A 13,941-nucleotide genomic window follows, 5' to 3' on the forward strand; every position below is an offset into this window, starting at 1 on the left:
ACACATTTTATATTCCAGATATGAAGGACAGGCATACCTTCCAGGCAAAAAGAAAACCATTGCGATGTCTTTGGCAGAGTTAATCTGTGCGTCTCGTGTTGGGGGAGAGTAGGAGTTGGTGTGACTCTGAGATCATGGATGAGGAAGGGAGCCAGGCTGATGTTTGGCTGGTAAGCACCTGCCTGGCTATGCTGATTCTTAAAATCCTGAAATAATTCCATGCCTCTTGGAAAGTAGGTGCTGCTCTGAGCCCTCGGTGCTTTCCCTTTCTTCTCTTCCTCTCCTCTATCCTCTCTTCTGCTCCCCTTTCTTTTCCATTCCATTCTTTCTCCCTCAGTAGGTCCTCACTGAATACTTCCCATAGGCATAGACAGTCCTGAATAAGAATTAAGAAACAAACAAATACTAGGAGCCATCTACAGGTATATCTATGTGTGACAAAACATACAAAATATTAAGAAGCACAATAATCATGATGCCTAACATGTCTTCAGACACCATTTTAAGCACTTCATCTTATAATAACTCTATAAGACGGAGATTATTGTTATCGCCATTTGTCAGATGACAAATCTGAAACCCTGAGAGATTAGGCAATTTTCTCAAGGTCACATAGAAGTAAGTGGCAGTGAATGCTGGGAATCCATGCTCTTAACCACCGTCGCCTCTGTGCTGTGCGCGTGCATCAACCTGAATGGGCATTTTCAGTTAAGGAAAGGGAAGGGAACTGTAGCTGTCAGTGTTCAGCTGGGGAAGCAGAAACCACTCTACTGTCTTAAAGAGAGTGTATTTAATATGGAGAATTGGTTCTAAAAGCATTGGAACCGATTGACAGAAGGAGCAAAGAGGGGACACTGGTGCTCAGAGTTCCATAATTTCTGGAAGCTGCTACTGCTACCAAAGGAGGAAAGATCTTGACCCCGAGTCCACAGAAACACTCACCCTTGCAGCTGCTGCCCACTGGGACTCCAGGAGCTACGGTCCCGCAGAAGCTTCTGGAGTCTATGGGCCCCAGCAGCCATATGCCTCTGCTGCTGTCCACTCTGTCCCCACTGTTGCCTGCTGGAGCCATGGGTAGAATCAGGAGCAGAAAACAAAAAAACCAAAGCAGACTTGTACGTCCCTCCAGCCCATGAATGCCTCCCACTGACAGAATCCAGAGCTCAGCTGGCAAGGGAGCCTGGAAAATGTAAGTCTGTGGGCTTGCCACTGAACATGCTAGAAGGTCAGAGTGAGGCTGAGACCCAAAGCATAGACTACAAGCTCAGTACTGCCCAAGGAGATGTGGGTACAGGGAAGAAGAAAAGCTTATTTTGTGGCATCTAAAATAGAATTGATTATAAGATGTACCCCAATACTAGGTACCGTCCAGAAAGAAAAATACTGTCAAGAGGTACACCCCCCTTCTAGAGATGTTAAAGTCCCTCTTGAAATTGAAGCAATATGGTAAATGGCTGCCCTCAACTTGCCCGTGGTCTAAGGGGGTGGATTCCCACAGAGATCATTGTCACACAATCCGAGTGATATGACAGGTCACCCCATGACCTTGACGAGAAGTGGGCTTTATGCTTTCTAAAGGAGTCCGAACTGAGTCTCAAAAGATGAATCTGAGTTTCTAAGGAAATGCTTTTCTTTTCTCTTCTTTTCTCTTCTTTTTTCTTTTCTCCTTTCCTCTCCTTTCCTTCCCTTCCCTTCCCTTCCCTTCCCTTCCCTTCCCTTCCCTTTCCTTTCCTTTCTTCTTTTCTTTCTTAGCACAAAGGCTGGGTGAAGTTCGCTGTGTCTGGGACCTTGCAGAGCATTGAGAATGACTGGTGTGTGGCGGGTAAATTGACGGGCCAACCAAAGTGAGCCTAGACGATTGCAGGGGTGCAGTCACGCAGGATGTCATGTGAAGCATTTTGACATTTCCCCAAAGGCCGACAGCAGCTTTTGAAGGGTTTTTAAGCACCATCATAAGTCCACTTGAAATTTGACTCAGGATTGCAATTCAGTTGGCTCATGGCAGTGTAGCCGCAGCTGTTGCTAACTGCTCAAATACCTCCTTCCTCTCGGTGGCTGCTCCTGCTCCAGGCCCTCCTCGCAGCCGCATCCACCCCAGCCCCTCTCCTGGAACCCTCCAGATCCAGCCACTAAGAAGTAGTGCCTCTCTGGAGCGTTTAGCCAAGCCATTCCACGGTACTGCTGCCTCGACATCCATTTTGTTAGGCCAAAAAGCAACCTGTGGAGACCTCAGACTGACCCTTGCCCCTCGTGCAAGTGCACACCCCGGATAACAGTGCGCAGAGTCACAAGCAAGTGCAGGTTCCGGATAGGATGTCCCCAGCAGCCCTCATGATCCAGGAACGGGCTCCCTCGCCTCCCAGGGTGCCCCTGAGATACGAGCTCCACGGAGCTTATCACAATTCTGTTTGGGGTTTGAAGTGACCATTTGGGCCTTAGCCTGGGAACCCCAAGCCCTCCAGCCATGGGTTGGAATGACGGCTCATGCCCAGGTCCTGCCTCTGTGTACTTTCCCTGCCTTGACTTCCCCACGTCGGCCGCTGGGGCATGCTGTGTGCGTCCTGCAGGACCTGTAAGCAAGAACTTTCTCGTTCTAGTTTCTCCGTAGTCTTTGGTTGAACCACAGCTCACGATCTGGCGCCCTGTGCTCTCCACTTAACAAATGTTCTTTTCAGAAGAGCATAGCAGCCTGGCGCTTTCGTCATTTGAATATTGTTAAATATTTTGAATGTCATCCCCAGGTTCGCTACGTAAGTTTAATGTTTAGTTTTTGTTAGTTCTTCGGTTTGCCCTACTGAAGAGATGTGATGGTTTCTCTAAGCCAGCGGTCCCCCGAATGTGGTCCTCAGAGCCCCAGCACTGGCGTCACCTGGGAGCTTGTTAGAATACACATTTCAGGCCATCCAAGAGCTACCGGGTCACACACTCGAGGGATCGCACCCGGTAATCTGGGTTTAAATCAGCCTTCGAGGAGATTCTGGTGCCTGGCCACACCGACCTGAGAATCACTTCTTTAAGCGTCTTGCCTTCATTAAACATCTGAGTAAGTCATCCTTCAACAGTTGGCTGTGAAGAATCAAAGGCATACAAACTTGTATAGGTTAGTTGTCTAACCAAGGGTTTCAGGGTAGATCTGATCGGGGTCAGGGTGGATCTGATCGGGGTCAGGGTGGATCTGATCGGTCACATGTAAGCACCAGTTGGAGGAATAGTTATTACAGTTTAATAGAATGCTATGCAGTGGAATGCTTTGGGAAAGGTCTGAAGGGTTTCGGAGCTGTGTTACTCATGTTTTAAATTTTCTTTGTTTTAGGACTCTGACATCTTTGGGCCTGTGGACCCAGGGAAGGCCTAGCCCTCGTGGGGTTGCCTCATTCCTAGAGATAGTAAATGACTTGCCTTGTAGCATGCCTTTCCGATGCAAACCAACCAATCCTGAGTCCTACCCTCACCTGCCTCCTTTTCTCAAGCTCCTGCAGTCCAGGACGCTAGCCACCCAGAACTTAGATCACCCCAGGGCCAGCTGGTGGACAACTAGAGACGCTCCTCTAGACCGGCACCTGCTGAGATTATTCAAACTCTCCTTTCTTAAGCCTGTCTGGCGGGGGGGGGGGGGGGGGCTTAACCTGTCTGACCATTTCTTTCTTGAAAACCATAATAAAAGGCTTTTGTGTGTGTTTTCCCCTTGCTCTTTCTCCCCTCACCCCCCACCCTTGCTCCTTCTGCCGCCTGACCAGCCCTGGTGCTTTCCCGTGTGGCCCGTGTGACGTGGTGTGCCCCTTCCTCTTGAAAACCGTGAGTAATAAACTCTCCTTTCAAAGCCTTTCTCTGGGTCTGTCATCTTCCTCTACCCGTTTCAAATGAGTCTTGGGTACCTTTCAAAACGAGCTCGACAGATTTGAGTTCCAGCTGGGCTCAGTCATTTGCCCATCGTGCGACCTTGGGAACATTACCCTGTGCCGGCTTCGTTGTCCTTATCTGTACAACAGAAGGTTCCTCTACCACGGGACCCATGATAATACGCACGAAGTGAGTGTGCACTGAAAAAATAGTAGCTGATGGCCAGTGATGTGAGAAAATCAAGAAATCAAATCCCCCTTGAGGCTCAGGAGTGAACAGTACAACACATGGATGGAAAGATGTATATATCTTTCCTAATGTTCAATTATGAGTAGCAGCAAATTGGGAGATATATTTTTTAAAGATTTTATTAATTTATTCATGAGAGACAGAGAGAGAGGCAGAGACACAGGCAGAGGGAGAAGCAGGCTCCATGCACCGGGAGCCTGACGTGGGATTCGATCCCGGGTCTCCAGGATCACACCCTGGGCTGAAGACAGGCGCTAAACCGCTGAGCCACCCAGGTGCCCCCGGAAGATTTTTCGTGTATGGCTACTCTTGATGCCCAGCCGAGAAAAGGTTTCCCCCTGTATGTGATGATGGCTGCTGTTCCTGTTAAGGAAATGAAACCTGCTAATTAGTCTTTTCAACAAGAGAATTAGAGGAGGCATAGTTTATCGCTTTCCCTAGGTCTCAAGTGTCATTTTGACATGCTGTACCTACCTTCACTAATTACCTGAGGCAGATAAGCAAATTTATCAAGTAACAGGGCACAGAGAAAGAGGCTGGCATTTGAAACCTCTCAGGCCTTAAGACAAATACCTGCTGTGTGACCTTGGGCAAATTGCTTAATAGCCTCAAACTTCAGTTTCCTCATCTGTGAAAGGAGACAGAACACCTAGCTAAGAAAGATGTTGGAAAAGATCAGATATAATGTAAATAATGAGTCTCATCAGTGGAAGGCCTGGGACCTGAACCTTCCGTAGTGCAGCTCTGAGCTGGCGCCATTCGGCTCTCCTCTCCCTCTCCTCCCTCCCTCCTTCCTCCTTCCTCCTTCCAGGGGATGGATGAACACATTTTTCAAGTTTTGAATCATTTCCTTCTTTCTCACTGAAACCGTAGCTCACATGGGATTTTACTGCCTGAAACAGAAGACCCCGCACATCCGAGTTGTGAGCAGATGCACTCGCCCAGCACATAGACTGCTTGGCTTGTCATCCCGGCCACCAAGGTGGGGCCGAGGTTGCAGGATTCCCTTCTCTCTGGATCAATAATTGTACCTGTGAGTCCTACAGGGAGAGATGTAAATGCTCAGGCGAGTCCCAGGGCGGCTGGGGTTTGGCCTTTTTTTCCCCTCGGGCTGTCCATTCTTGCAGATCCTCCAGGAAATCTTCCCCTGTCATTCAGGCATGACTATTTTTCTGGACACTTCTAGGCCTTTAGTGCTCTGTAACTAAGTTGCCAAGGGCATTGGGGTTTTTAATTTTTTAAAGATTTTATTTATTCATGAGAGACAGAGAGAGAGAGAAAGAGAGAGAGAGAGAGAGAGGCAGAGACACAGGCAGAGGGAGAAGCAGGCTCCATGCAGGGAGCCGGATGTGGGACTCGATCCCGGGTCTCCAGGATCAGGCCCTGGGCTGAAGGCGGCGCTAAACCGCTGAGCCACCTGGGCTGCCCAAGGGATTTTTTTATAACTGGCCCGGTTTACCTATTGGGAGCCCCTGACATGGCTTCTTCATTTGCCCTTTCAGGGCCTTGCACAGGCCCAGACCCCCAAGAAATGCTCAAGAAATTTCTGTCGGTTCTGTTGACTGATTGCCGTTAAAGCTCAAAATAGTCCTGGAAGTTCTGAATTGAAACATTATTCAGCAGACATACCTGCATAGTGACTTTTCAGTTAACTAATTTTCATGGCTCTTGACAAATGAGAACATTTTTGACATCCCCCCTTTTTTATCCTAGAATGACACTTCACCCCCAAAGCACACGAAATAATATGCCATAGTTTAAATATTACAAGTTCGGACAAAGACACATTGACCAATTTCTCTGACATAACAGCCTGTGTTCAGAGAACATCAAGTAGAACAATTTTGGGAAGCTGGTCAAGTGCCGGTGAACATGTTGCTGTGTGTGTGTGTGTGTGTGTGTGTGTGTGCGTGCTGTGTAGGTGAGGATAAGAGGCAGCATCTTCTTTAGGATTTCTATAAAGGGCCAGAGACTAAATGAGCTCCACGGGCCATATTTGTGCTGCAGAACTACTCAGCTCTGACCTTGTAGCGTAAAAGCAATCATAGACAATATGTAAACGAGTGGGGGTGACTTTGTTCCAATAACATTTATTTGCAAATATAGGTGGTGGCCTGGATTTGGCCCATGTGCCCGAGTTTGCAGACCCTTGCTTTTATCTCCTGTAAGCACTCATTATTTCTCTCTACTTTGAACTTCTTTTTTTTTTTGCTCTGATTTTTTTTTCTGTGCTACAACTTTTTTTTCTTTTCTCCTTCTTCTTTTTTTTTAAGATTTTATTTTTAAGTAATCTCTGCACCCAGCATGGGGCCTGAACCCACACCCCTGAGGTCAAGAGTCACACGCTTCACTGACTGAGCCAGCCAGGCGCCCCTGATGTGCTACAAACTTATTTTTAAACGCAGTTTGAGTGCAAGATAATCAACAGCTCCCAAAACGCTGAAAACTTAATACAGAAAATGGCACAGAATGAAGAATGCACCTTCTAATGGGTGATTCACCAGCACCCTTTCTTCTACCAATCCCCCACCTGCTCTCGAGTCTTCTTGACTCCTTTGGTGAGTAAAATAAAACCGCATTACATGAATAACTGTAGTTATTTTCAATGCCTCGAAAGTTATTACTTTTATAGATTTGTTATCATTGTTCAATTAATACCTGATTCTATCTGCTTTTGTGTTTCTTCATTTGGGATGGAATGCGTGATAATTTTCCTGTTACAATTAATGGAAGTATTTTTTGGTTTAATGGCTTTTCAGTTTGTAATTGAATGTTCAGGAATGAATTCATGCATGAATTCAGGTTAGGTGAGGAATAGGTGCTTCAGGGCAAGTCTCCATTGCCCTCACCCCTGGGGAAATCTCCATTCCAAGGTGGGTGAAGGCGCCCCGCAGCTGGCAACCTGCAGCCACCAGTGCATGTCAGTTTGGACCCGGATGGTGTGAAGAGATTCAGAGAAGAAAGCAAAGTGGGAGGAAGTGGCGTCCTGCCTGGGTGGATGTCCTCTCCCTTGTGCGCAGGGGGCTTTGTCAAGCCGCAGACATACAGAGTTTGGCACTGATCCCCTTGCCCACTTTCCCCTCCCTGTGTGTGCTATGCAGCTTGAGGCTGGTCCTTGGGTTCTCATCTGCAAACCAGAGATAAAAAAAAAAAATACCTTTGTTATCAAGCATGTAAGTTTACCATGAGGTTAAAATGGGAAATGGACGTGCTATACCTATGCGATATATCATTATCATTTGAGCATTTAGAAGGAATTAGGAAGCCAAAAGACCCCCCAGACAATAGCATCTGAGTTTCCCAAAGCTGTATTTTAATAGAAGAATGAGTACCTGGGGATCCCTGGGTGGCGCAGCGGTTTAGCGCCTGCCTTTGGCCCAGGGTGCGATCCTGGAGACCCGGGATCGAATCCCACGTCGGGCTCCCGGTGCATGGAGCCTGCTTCTCCCTCTGCCTGTGTCTCTGCCTCTCTCTCTCTCTCTCTCTGTGTGACTATCATAAATAAATAAAAATTAAAAAAAAAGAGTGAGTACCTGGACCTAACTCATCCGATTCTCATTGTTCTTATTTCTCCCTTCACTGTTATGGGCCATGAACTGTAGATGCTGGGGCTGTAGGGCTGAACTCGATGGACATGATTCCTAACTTCATAGAGTTCACAGTCTAAGCAGTTCTATGGAGTCAAATCTAAAAACTCTCGGGAGAACCCCATGCTAGGAGCCAAAGGCTAAGATGTGTTCTAGAATAACAACAACAAAATAACATCAACGGGTAATGAGCACATAATATCTAAGTACACTATGATGTCACAATTTGGACAAAAACTTGTGCTCTTCTGCCTTTGGGGCAACATGAAATGAGCAGAACGTAAGGTGTGTTTTGGAATAAGTCTAAAACCTTGGAAGAAACCCATGCTGAGGATGTAAGGCCTGACCAAGACCAGCCAGATAGCACCATGAACAGGTGGCTATGTTATCCTGGGCTCGACGGCATCTGTTGAGCTCCGGTGTGACCCACAGGGCCACGGGCACATGTTTTGCATGAGAACTATGCTCTATTGGTTTTCACACGAATCCTCTACCCCCATTCCCACTGTCCTATGAGCTCCAGCAAAACAAAAACAGGTAAGTAGTAATTGTGTTGTGAATTAATGCTATTTTAAAAAATATTTTATTTATTTATTTGACAGAGAGAGAGAGAGAAAGAAAGAATAAGTAGGGGGCTGCAGGCAGAGGGAGAGGGAGAAGCAGGCTTCCTGCTGAACAGGGAGCCTGATGTGGGGCTCGATCCCAGGACCCCAGGATCACGACCCGAGCTGAAGGCACACACTCAACCGACTGAGCCACTCAGGCACCTGAAATAATGCTATCTATTTCATTGGGTAATAAAATCCATAGCACTGGACTCTCGGTTGCCTTTCCCCATGAATAAAGCAGATTTTCATAATTTAAATTGTTAGCACAATTAAACAAATCAAAGACCCAGTCATCAACTCAGTCTTTCCAATGAAACCAATCGCCTTTGATTTTATCCCGGAGAATCCACTGAAATGGGCGTTTTGTGTAAACAGAAAACCATACTAACCAAAGGTGGCCTTGGTGGGGCTGGAGGGCCAAATACCCGAGGGCTCTTCCTATCAAAAGACACAGGGCAAAAAAATCTTTTACCGTATCTTCTGTGGTCGCTAATAATAATTTGAACACTCACCGGTCTTTTGTACAGTTCTGAGCACCGCAGAGAGGAAGTGCTTTTTTCCTTTTCCTTAAAAAAAGTTCCAGTCCAAACCATCAGCCTCTGTAGGTTGTCTTAATTGCTACTTTGCACTGCACTGGACTAGGACTCTGATTTTTGGCACATGCCGTCATGCACAAAGTTCTTAAAATAAAATGCTCCAGGATATCCCAGGAACTCGTAGAGGGCTTTAAAAAGGGACTTGCACACAGAAACAATATCTTTGATGGAGACAGTTCAGGGAAGCAGAATGATTATTGCAAAAGAATTGCGTGATTCATCGAGACCTTAAAGTGGTTTGGGGGAGTTTGATGAGAATCCAGTTTTGATAAAGACAATTGTTTTTTTCCTCCCTAAGTGACTATACATTTAAATAGCTAAAACATCTGTTCAGCAGCATAGTAAAACATGTACACTCAGAACGCCTGAGAGAAGAGCCTGCCAAATAATCGGTTGAGAGGGACTTTGCTGGGGGGGAGAACACCAAGATAAAGCAACCACTGTTTGTTTTGTCTGGTCAGGGGGAAAGCCAAGGCAACCAATATTTTGGGTTTCTTTTATTTCATTTGTGAAGAAATATTTGAGAAAGAGTGGCAAGGGAAGATTTCCTGACGGGATTTTTAAAGCTGTCTATTAGTAGAAGAGCAAGAGAACCTTGGATGTCAACGCCTAACAGACTCTTGAGACCAGCCACCAAACCACAAAAAGTGACTTTCTCTTCGCGTGGCCTCTACGTCCCTCCTGATGGAGACAGAAATGGGGAGCAGCGCGGAGACTGGGAAGACAGCCAATAGAGGCACGCGAATCGCCCTGGCTGTGTTCATTGGTGGCACCCTGGTGCTGGGCATGATCCTCTTTCTAGGTAAGTGGGGCACTGGAGGCCAGGGAACAGGGCAAGTGCAGTTAAGTTTCTTGGGACTTGCTCTGGCAAACCTGGTCGGGATGCAGGTGGAGAGCTGTTTGCCTGGGTTAGTAGGTGGTGTATCCTTAGCTGCTATTAAATATGCAAAAGGCAAAGGAGACTTTTCTTGAGGAAGCCGAATAAATAAATGCACGCAAGCACCCAATGTATAGTCCAGGATGTCAAATGGGTATAAGGTGGCTTCCGGTGGCTGGAAGATTCGGTTGCACTGGGCAAATGTCTTTTTTATGTGTTACATTTTACATTTAGCAGAATGAGTGTTTGTGAATTCATAGGCAGATACTTTCCTTTATTTTGTGAGGAAAGGCTTCACCTTGTGATCAAAACCACGCTGGAATTTTTTTCCATTTGACTTTTGTTGCTGTTTGCCTGAATGAACCATGAAATTTAACTTAAAAAATACAAAGCAGTCTTTAAACATGCACCTTAATGATATTCCTCAATGGCTTTCTAATCCAATGACTCGGTGGGATGAAATTTTAACTCTGCCTTTCTAGATTTAAAGATTAATATGAAGGAAAACAGAGGTCTTCCTTCCAAACGTTTGAAGGGTATTGTGATTCAATGATTTTAATGACTCTTGGTGAGAATGATGTACCCAGAGAGTATATATGATGAAAAGCATATTCTGTGAATACGATTGAAATATCCTGGAAAGGGGAGACGGAGACGGATGTTCTAAAACTGTAGGCATTTGAATCTTTGATTCTTATCCTTTGTATTTTCCTCATACAGCCCCTGCTATTTCATTAGCTTGAAAGCTATATAGGAACCAGCCCTATACTTAGGCAATTTTAGGTGCTATCTGAAGGGTAGCAAGTCTGGAAACATTCTTTGGCATGTACAGGTTGCAAGAGGCCATGTTTATTTTGGCAAAGGAAAGCCAGTGATTAAACTTTTAAAGAGTTGGGGTTGTGTGGTTGAAAACTCTGCTAAAACCAGTAAACCATCTTTCCATGTTTTCTGTGGCTGCAGATTTAGGAAATTAGATAGGTTTATTGTTTTCTGGTACAGCGAAACGTCCTACTCCTGCAACTGAACCTGGGGCTCTCAGAAACTTTTCTGAGATTTCTCAGCACTTGGGGTTCAGACATGTGTCCTATCCTGAAATTCAAAGATATGGGCATGCCAAGGAACTACATACTATGTGGGAAGTGAGTACAAAGTTAGACTATTGGGGTTTTGCAAACACTCCCAAACATAAAAATCCAAATGATGATTGTTTATGTAAAAATAAACATCGTTTTAATGATGTTACTGCTGCTCAAAGCATTTTGAAATTCCACCGTTTAAGAACTACTAGATTCTGAGGCTGTTACATCTTGGTTGGAATGTCCTCAGTGGCAGCACATCTTTGTTCCTGGCGAGGAGATGATTCTTTGGAACTCAGCTCTAAAGTTTTTAGAGCACAGTAAAATTCATGAAGCCAAGCAATGCTATGGGTAAGGGGGCCTGTGTCAAGCAGGAAAAAATAACTGTAGTGTGCCCAGTAACCTGGCTCTTACTGCAGATTTCTAAGAGGAGTTCTCCTGGTGTTGGAGAATAGAAGTGTGGCCTCTCTACACCTTCACTGCTCTGTGCCGTCTGTGGACTGGCAGCATCAGCACCACTTGGGAGCTTGAGCTTCCCTCCCAAGACATATGGGTTCAGAATCTGAATTTTCATAAGATCCCCAGGTGATTCATTAGCAAATTAAAGTCTGAGGAGCCTCGCTCTAGCTGACCACGTCCACTTGGATGTATAGATATTCGGGGATGTTTGCTTTCAGATACACGCACATTCTTTTGTAGGTTTCTGTCAAACATCTCTGCACCATTTCAGACTTCCTTCCCACCCCCCTTCTTCCCTGCTCAGCCCCCCTGGCTCTGCTACTCACCTCCACCCTGCACTCAGCGAAGTCCTGGTCTGAAAATCTCCAGGCACCTGCAAGGCAATGCCCTTTGTGACAATATTCTGGTTAAGTCCTCTTCTCTTCAAGGCGCTTCCTGGTTGATATTTTTCTGTTCTGTCCAAATTGAGGCACATGCCTGCAATTTCTAGCATCCCTCCTTACCCCTTTGTATATTAGGCTCTGGGCTAATCTCTTTCCTAAACCTTAGTCCTTCTACAGTAAGAGCGACTGCCACTAGCCTTGGGGTGGTCTCAGAGAAGCTAGAAAACTAGAAGTGAAAATGGCAGGTATAACCATACGCCTATAACCAGTTTATTTTAACGTGTCCTTTCTTCTCCTCCTCCTTCTCCCCACCCCCCAGAGTCTATTTCTCAAATGTAATAGTTGGCAAACTTTTTCTGTAAAGGGCCAGATAGTAAACCTTTTCAGCTATCTGGGCCCTACAGTCTCTGTTGGCGCTACCTGACTCTGTTGGAGCAAGAAAGTAACCACAGACAAATATGTACACAAATAGGCATGACTATATTTGGATATAATTTGATTTCTGAACACTGAAATTTGAATTTCAGATCATTTTTACGAAATATTATTCTTCTCGTGATTTTTTCCAACCACTAAAAAAAATATAAAAATCATTTTTAGCTCACGGTCTGTACAGAAACCAGCAGTAGCCTGGACTTGGCCCATGAGCCATAGTTTGCTGACCCCCCACTATATGGTCATTCTCAGGCTGTTGAACTGTGGATGAAGTTCACACTGCATTCTGAAGTCATTTTTACTGGTTATAGAAAAGTCTAAAATGAGAAACCAAACTGCTCCTTAAGGTTTTTTTTTTAAAGCATCTAACCAGTAAAAGGTAACATTTTCTTTTTTTATATTAAAAATATTCTCTTTGTTGTCCCACTTTCATTCACCCTCACCTTCACATTATCTGGGCTTGTTGATTCTTATTTATTTGTGGGATCTTAATCCCCCCATGGACATACTGCTTTTCCTTGAGGGGTTAGGTCTGTCTGCATCCCAATTAATTTAATTTAAACCTCCTTTTTACTCATATTCAGATAAAGATATCTAGTTCTGCTTCCTTAGAGGGTTGGGTCAAGAATTCTTTTCCATGGGAAAAAAAAGAATTCTTTTCCATGAAAGCAATTACCCTTTAAATTACCCATTTTATTAGCTTTTTAAAAGAATAGAATAAAGCTAGTATCAAGATGGTACTGTCCAGAATCATAACAGTATTATTTATAATAAAGTTTATTTTTCCATTATAAAAAATAACACAGGCTCATTAAAGACCTTTTGGTAAACATATAGAGGTGGACTGAAGGGAATATGTCCCCCATGGTTCCATCACGGAATGAAATATTTCATACTAATGTTTATGCTGCACATTTATATTTTTATCTAATTTTTCTTTGCTCTTTAAAGAAATCAAAACACATCTTTATGCTAAGATCATTCTTTTCTTTTTTTTCCTTTTCTAAAAGATTTATTCACTTTAGAGGAAGAGAAAGAGAGTGCTGGGGGGGTTGGGCAGAGAGAGGGAGAGAAGCAGACTCCCCACTGAGCATGGAGCCCAATGCAGGGCTTGATCCCACGACCCCAAGATCACAACCCGATCTGAAATCAAGAGTCCGACGCCCAACAGACTGAGCCACCCATGTGCCCCTAAGATACTTCTTTTCTTAAAAATAGACCTGAGATGTTCCATAGGCAATTTTCTTGTATCTGTAATATAACAAAGTAAAAAGGCTGTTTGGAGGATGGCTGCAGAGAAAAGACCAAAGAAAAAGCAGGCTCCTCTCAGAATATGGGTGAATCTAGAATACAGATCACCACACGGGCAAGAGATGTACAGGTCTTCCATCTCTAGCAGAAATATAGGTATCGCCATGCTTTCTGCTTCTCATCTGAGGATGCCACAGAAGGCCTTGTCTCCCCTTCACCCCCCACCATCCATCTCTCCACAGCCGGATCTCCAAATGATTCCTTATTTCTGCTCAGAGAGTACAGCATTAATGAATTTCCCTTAACTTCCTTGGTTACCAAAAAAAAAATATTTTTGAAATCTAAACTCACATCTGCTAATGCCCAGGTGCTGCCTGGAGTTTACAAATAGGGCACCCTTCTGTACTTCTGCAGAAATCCATTTAGATAATATTGCCAGCCAGATGGGGAAAATTAAGCCATTGGTGAAAAGCTAATTCCATCTTGCAGAGTTTTTGTTTTGTTTTGTTCTGGAGGAAGTAGTTGGAAGCTTGGTCCACAAGCTGCATCTGTCTGGTAGCTGGGCTGAGCTCGGTGGGAG

General features: G+C 44.9%; 1 protein-coding gene and 1 long non-coding RNA gene across 5 annotated transcripts in view; one reads left to right on the plus strand and one right to left on the minus strand.

Annotated features, from left to right (window-relative positions):
• Positions 1-4,189: 4,189 nt before the first annotated feature.
• LOC112654148 (uncharacterized) lies at positions 4,190-7,829 on the minus strand. The gene is made up of 3 exons (XR_007409381.1): positions 7,422-7,829; positions 6,748-7,216; positions 4,190-4,452 (listed from the first exon to the last, which is right to left on the minus strand). It is a non-coding gene; the product is annotated as an uncharacterized LOC112654148 (long non-coding RNA).
• The window catches only part of PHEX (phosphate regulating endopeptidase X-linked), a 209,739-nt gene continuing 202,244 nt past the window's right edge, over positions 6,447-13,941 (plus strand). Inside the window, exons 1-2 of one of the 4 annotated variants that reach the window (XM_035711932.2) lie at positions 6,447-6,647; positions 9,395-9,682. In XM_035711932.2, the coding sequence (XP_035567825.1) occupies positions 9,565-9,682 (118 nt within the window). In that variant the 5' untranslated portion in view covers positions 6,447-6,647; positions 9,395-9,564. Of the gene's footprint in view, positions 6,648-7,919; positions 8,214-9,341; positions 9,683-13,941 lie in introns of those variants that run through there. The other 3 variants (XM_049107511.1, XM_035711933.2, XM_025438587.3) reach the window with 3 other exon arrangements.

The sequence above is a fragment of the Canis lupus genome, chromosome X (genome assembly GCF_003254725.2).
Source record: "Canis lupus dingo isolate Sandy chromosome X, ASM325472v2, whole genome shotgun sequence".
In the NCBI taxonomy this organism is placed as follows: Eukaryota; Metazoa; Chordata; class Mammalia; order Carnivora; family Canidae; genus Canis; species Canis lupus.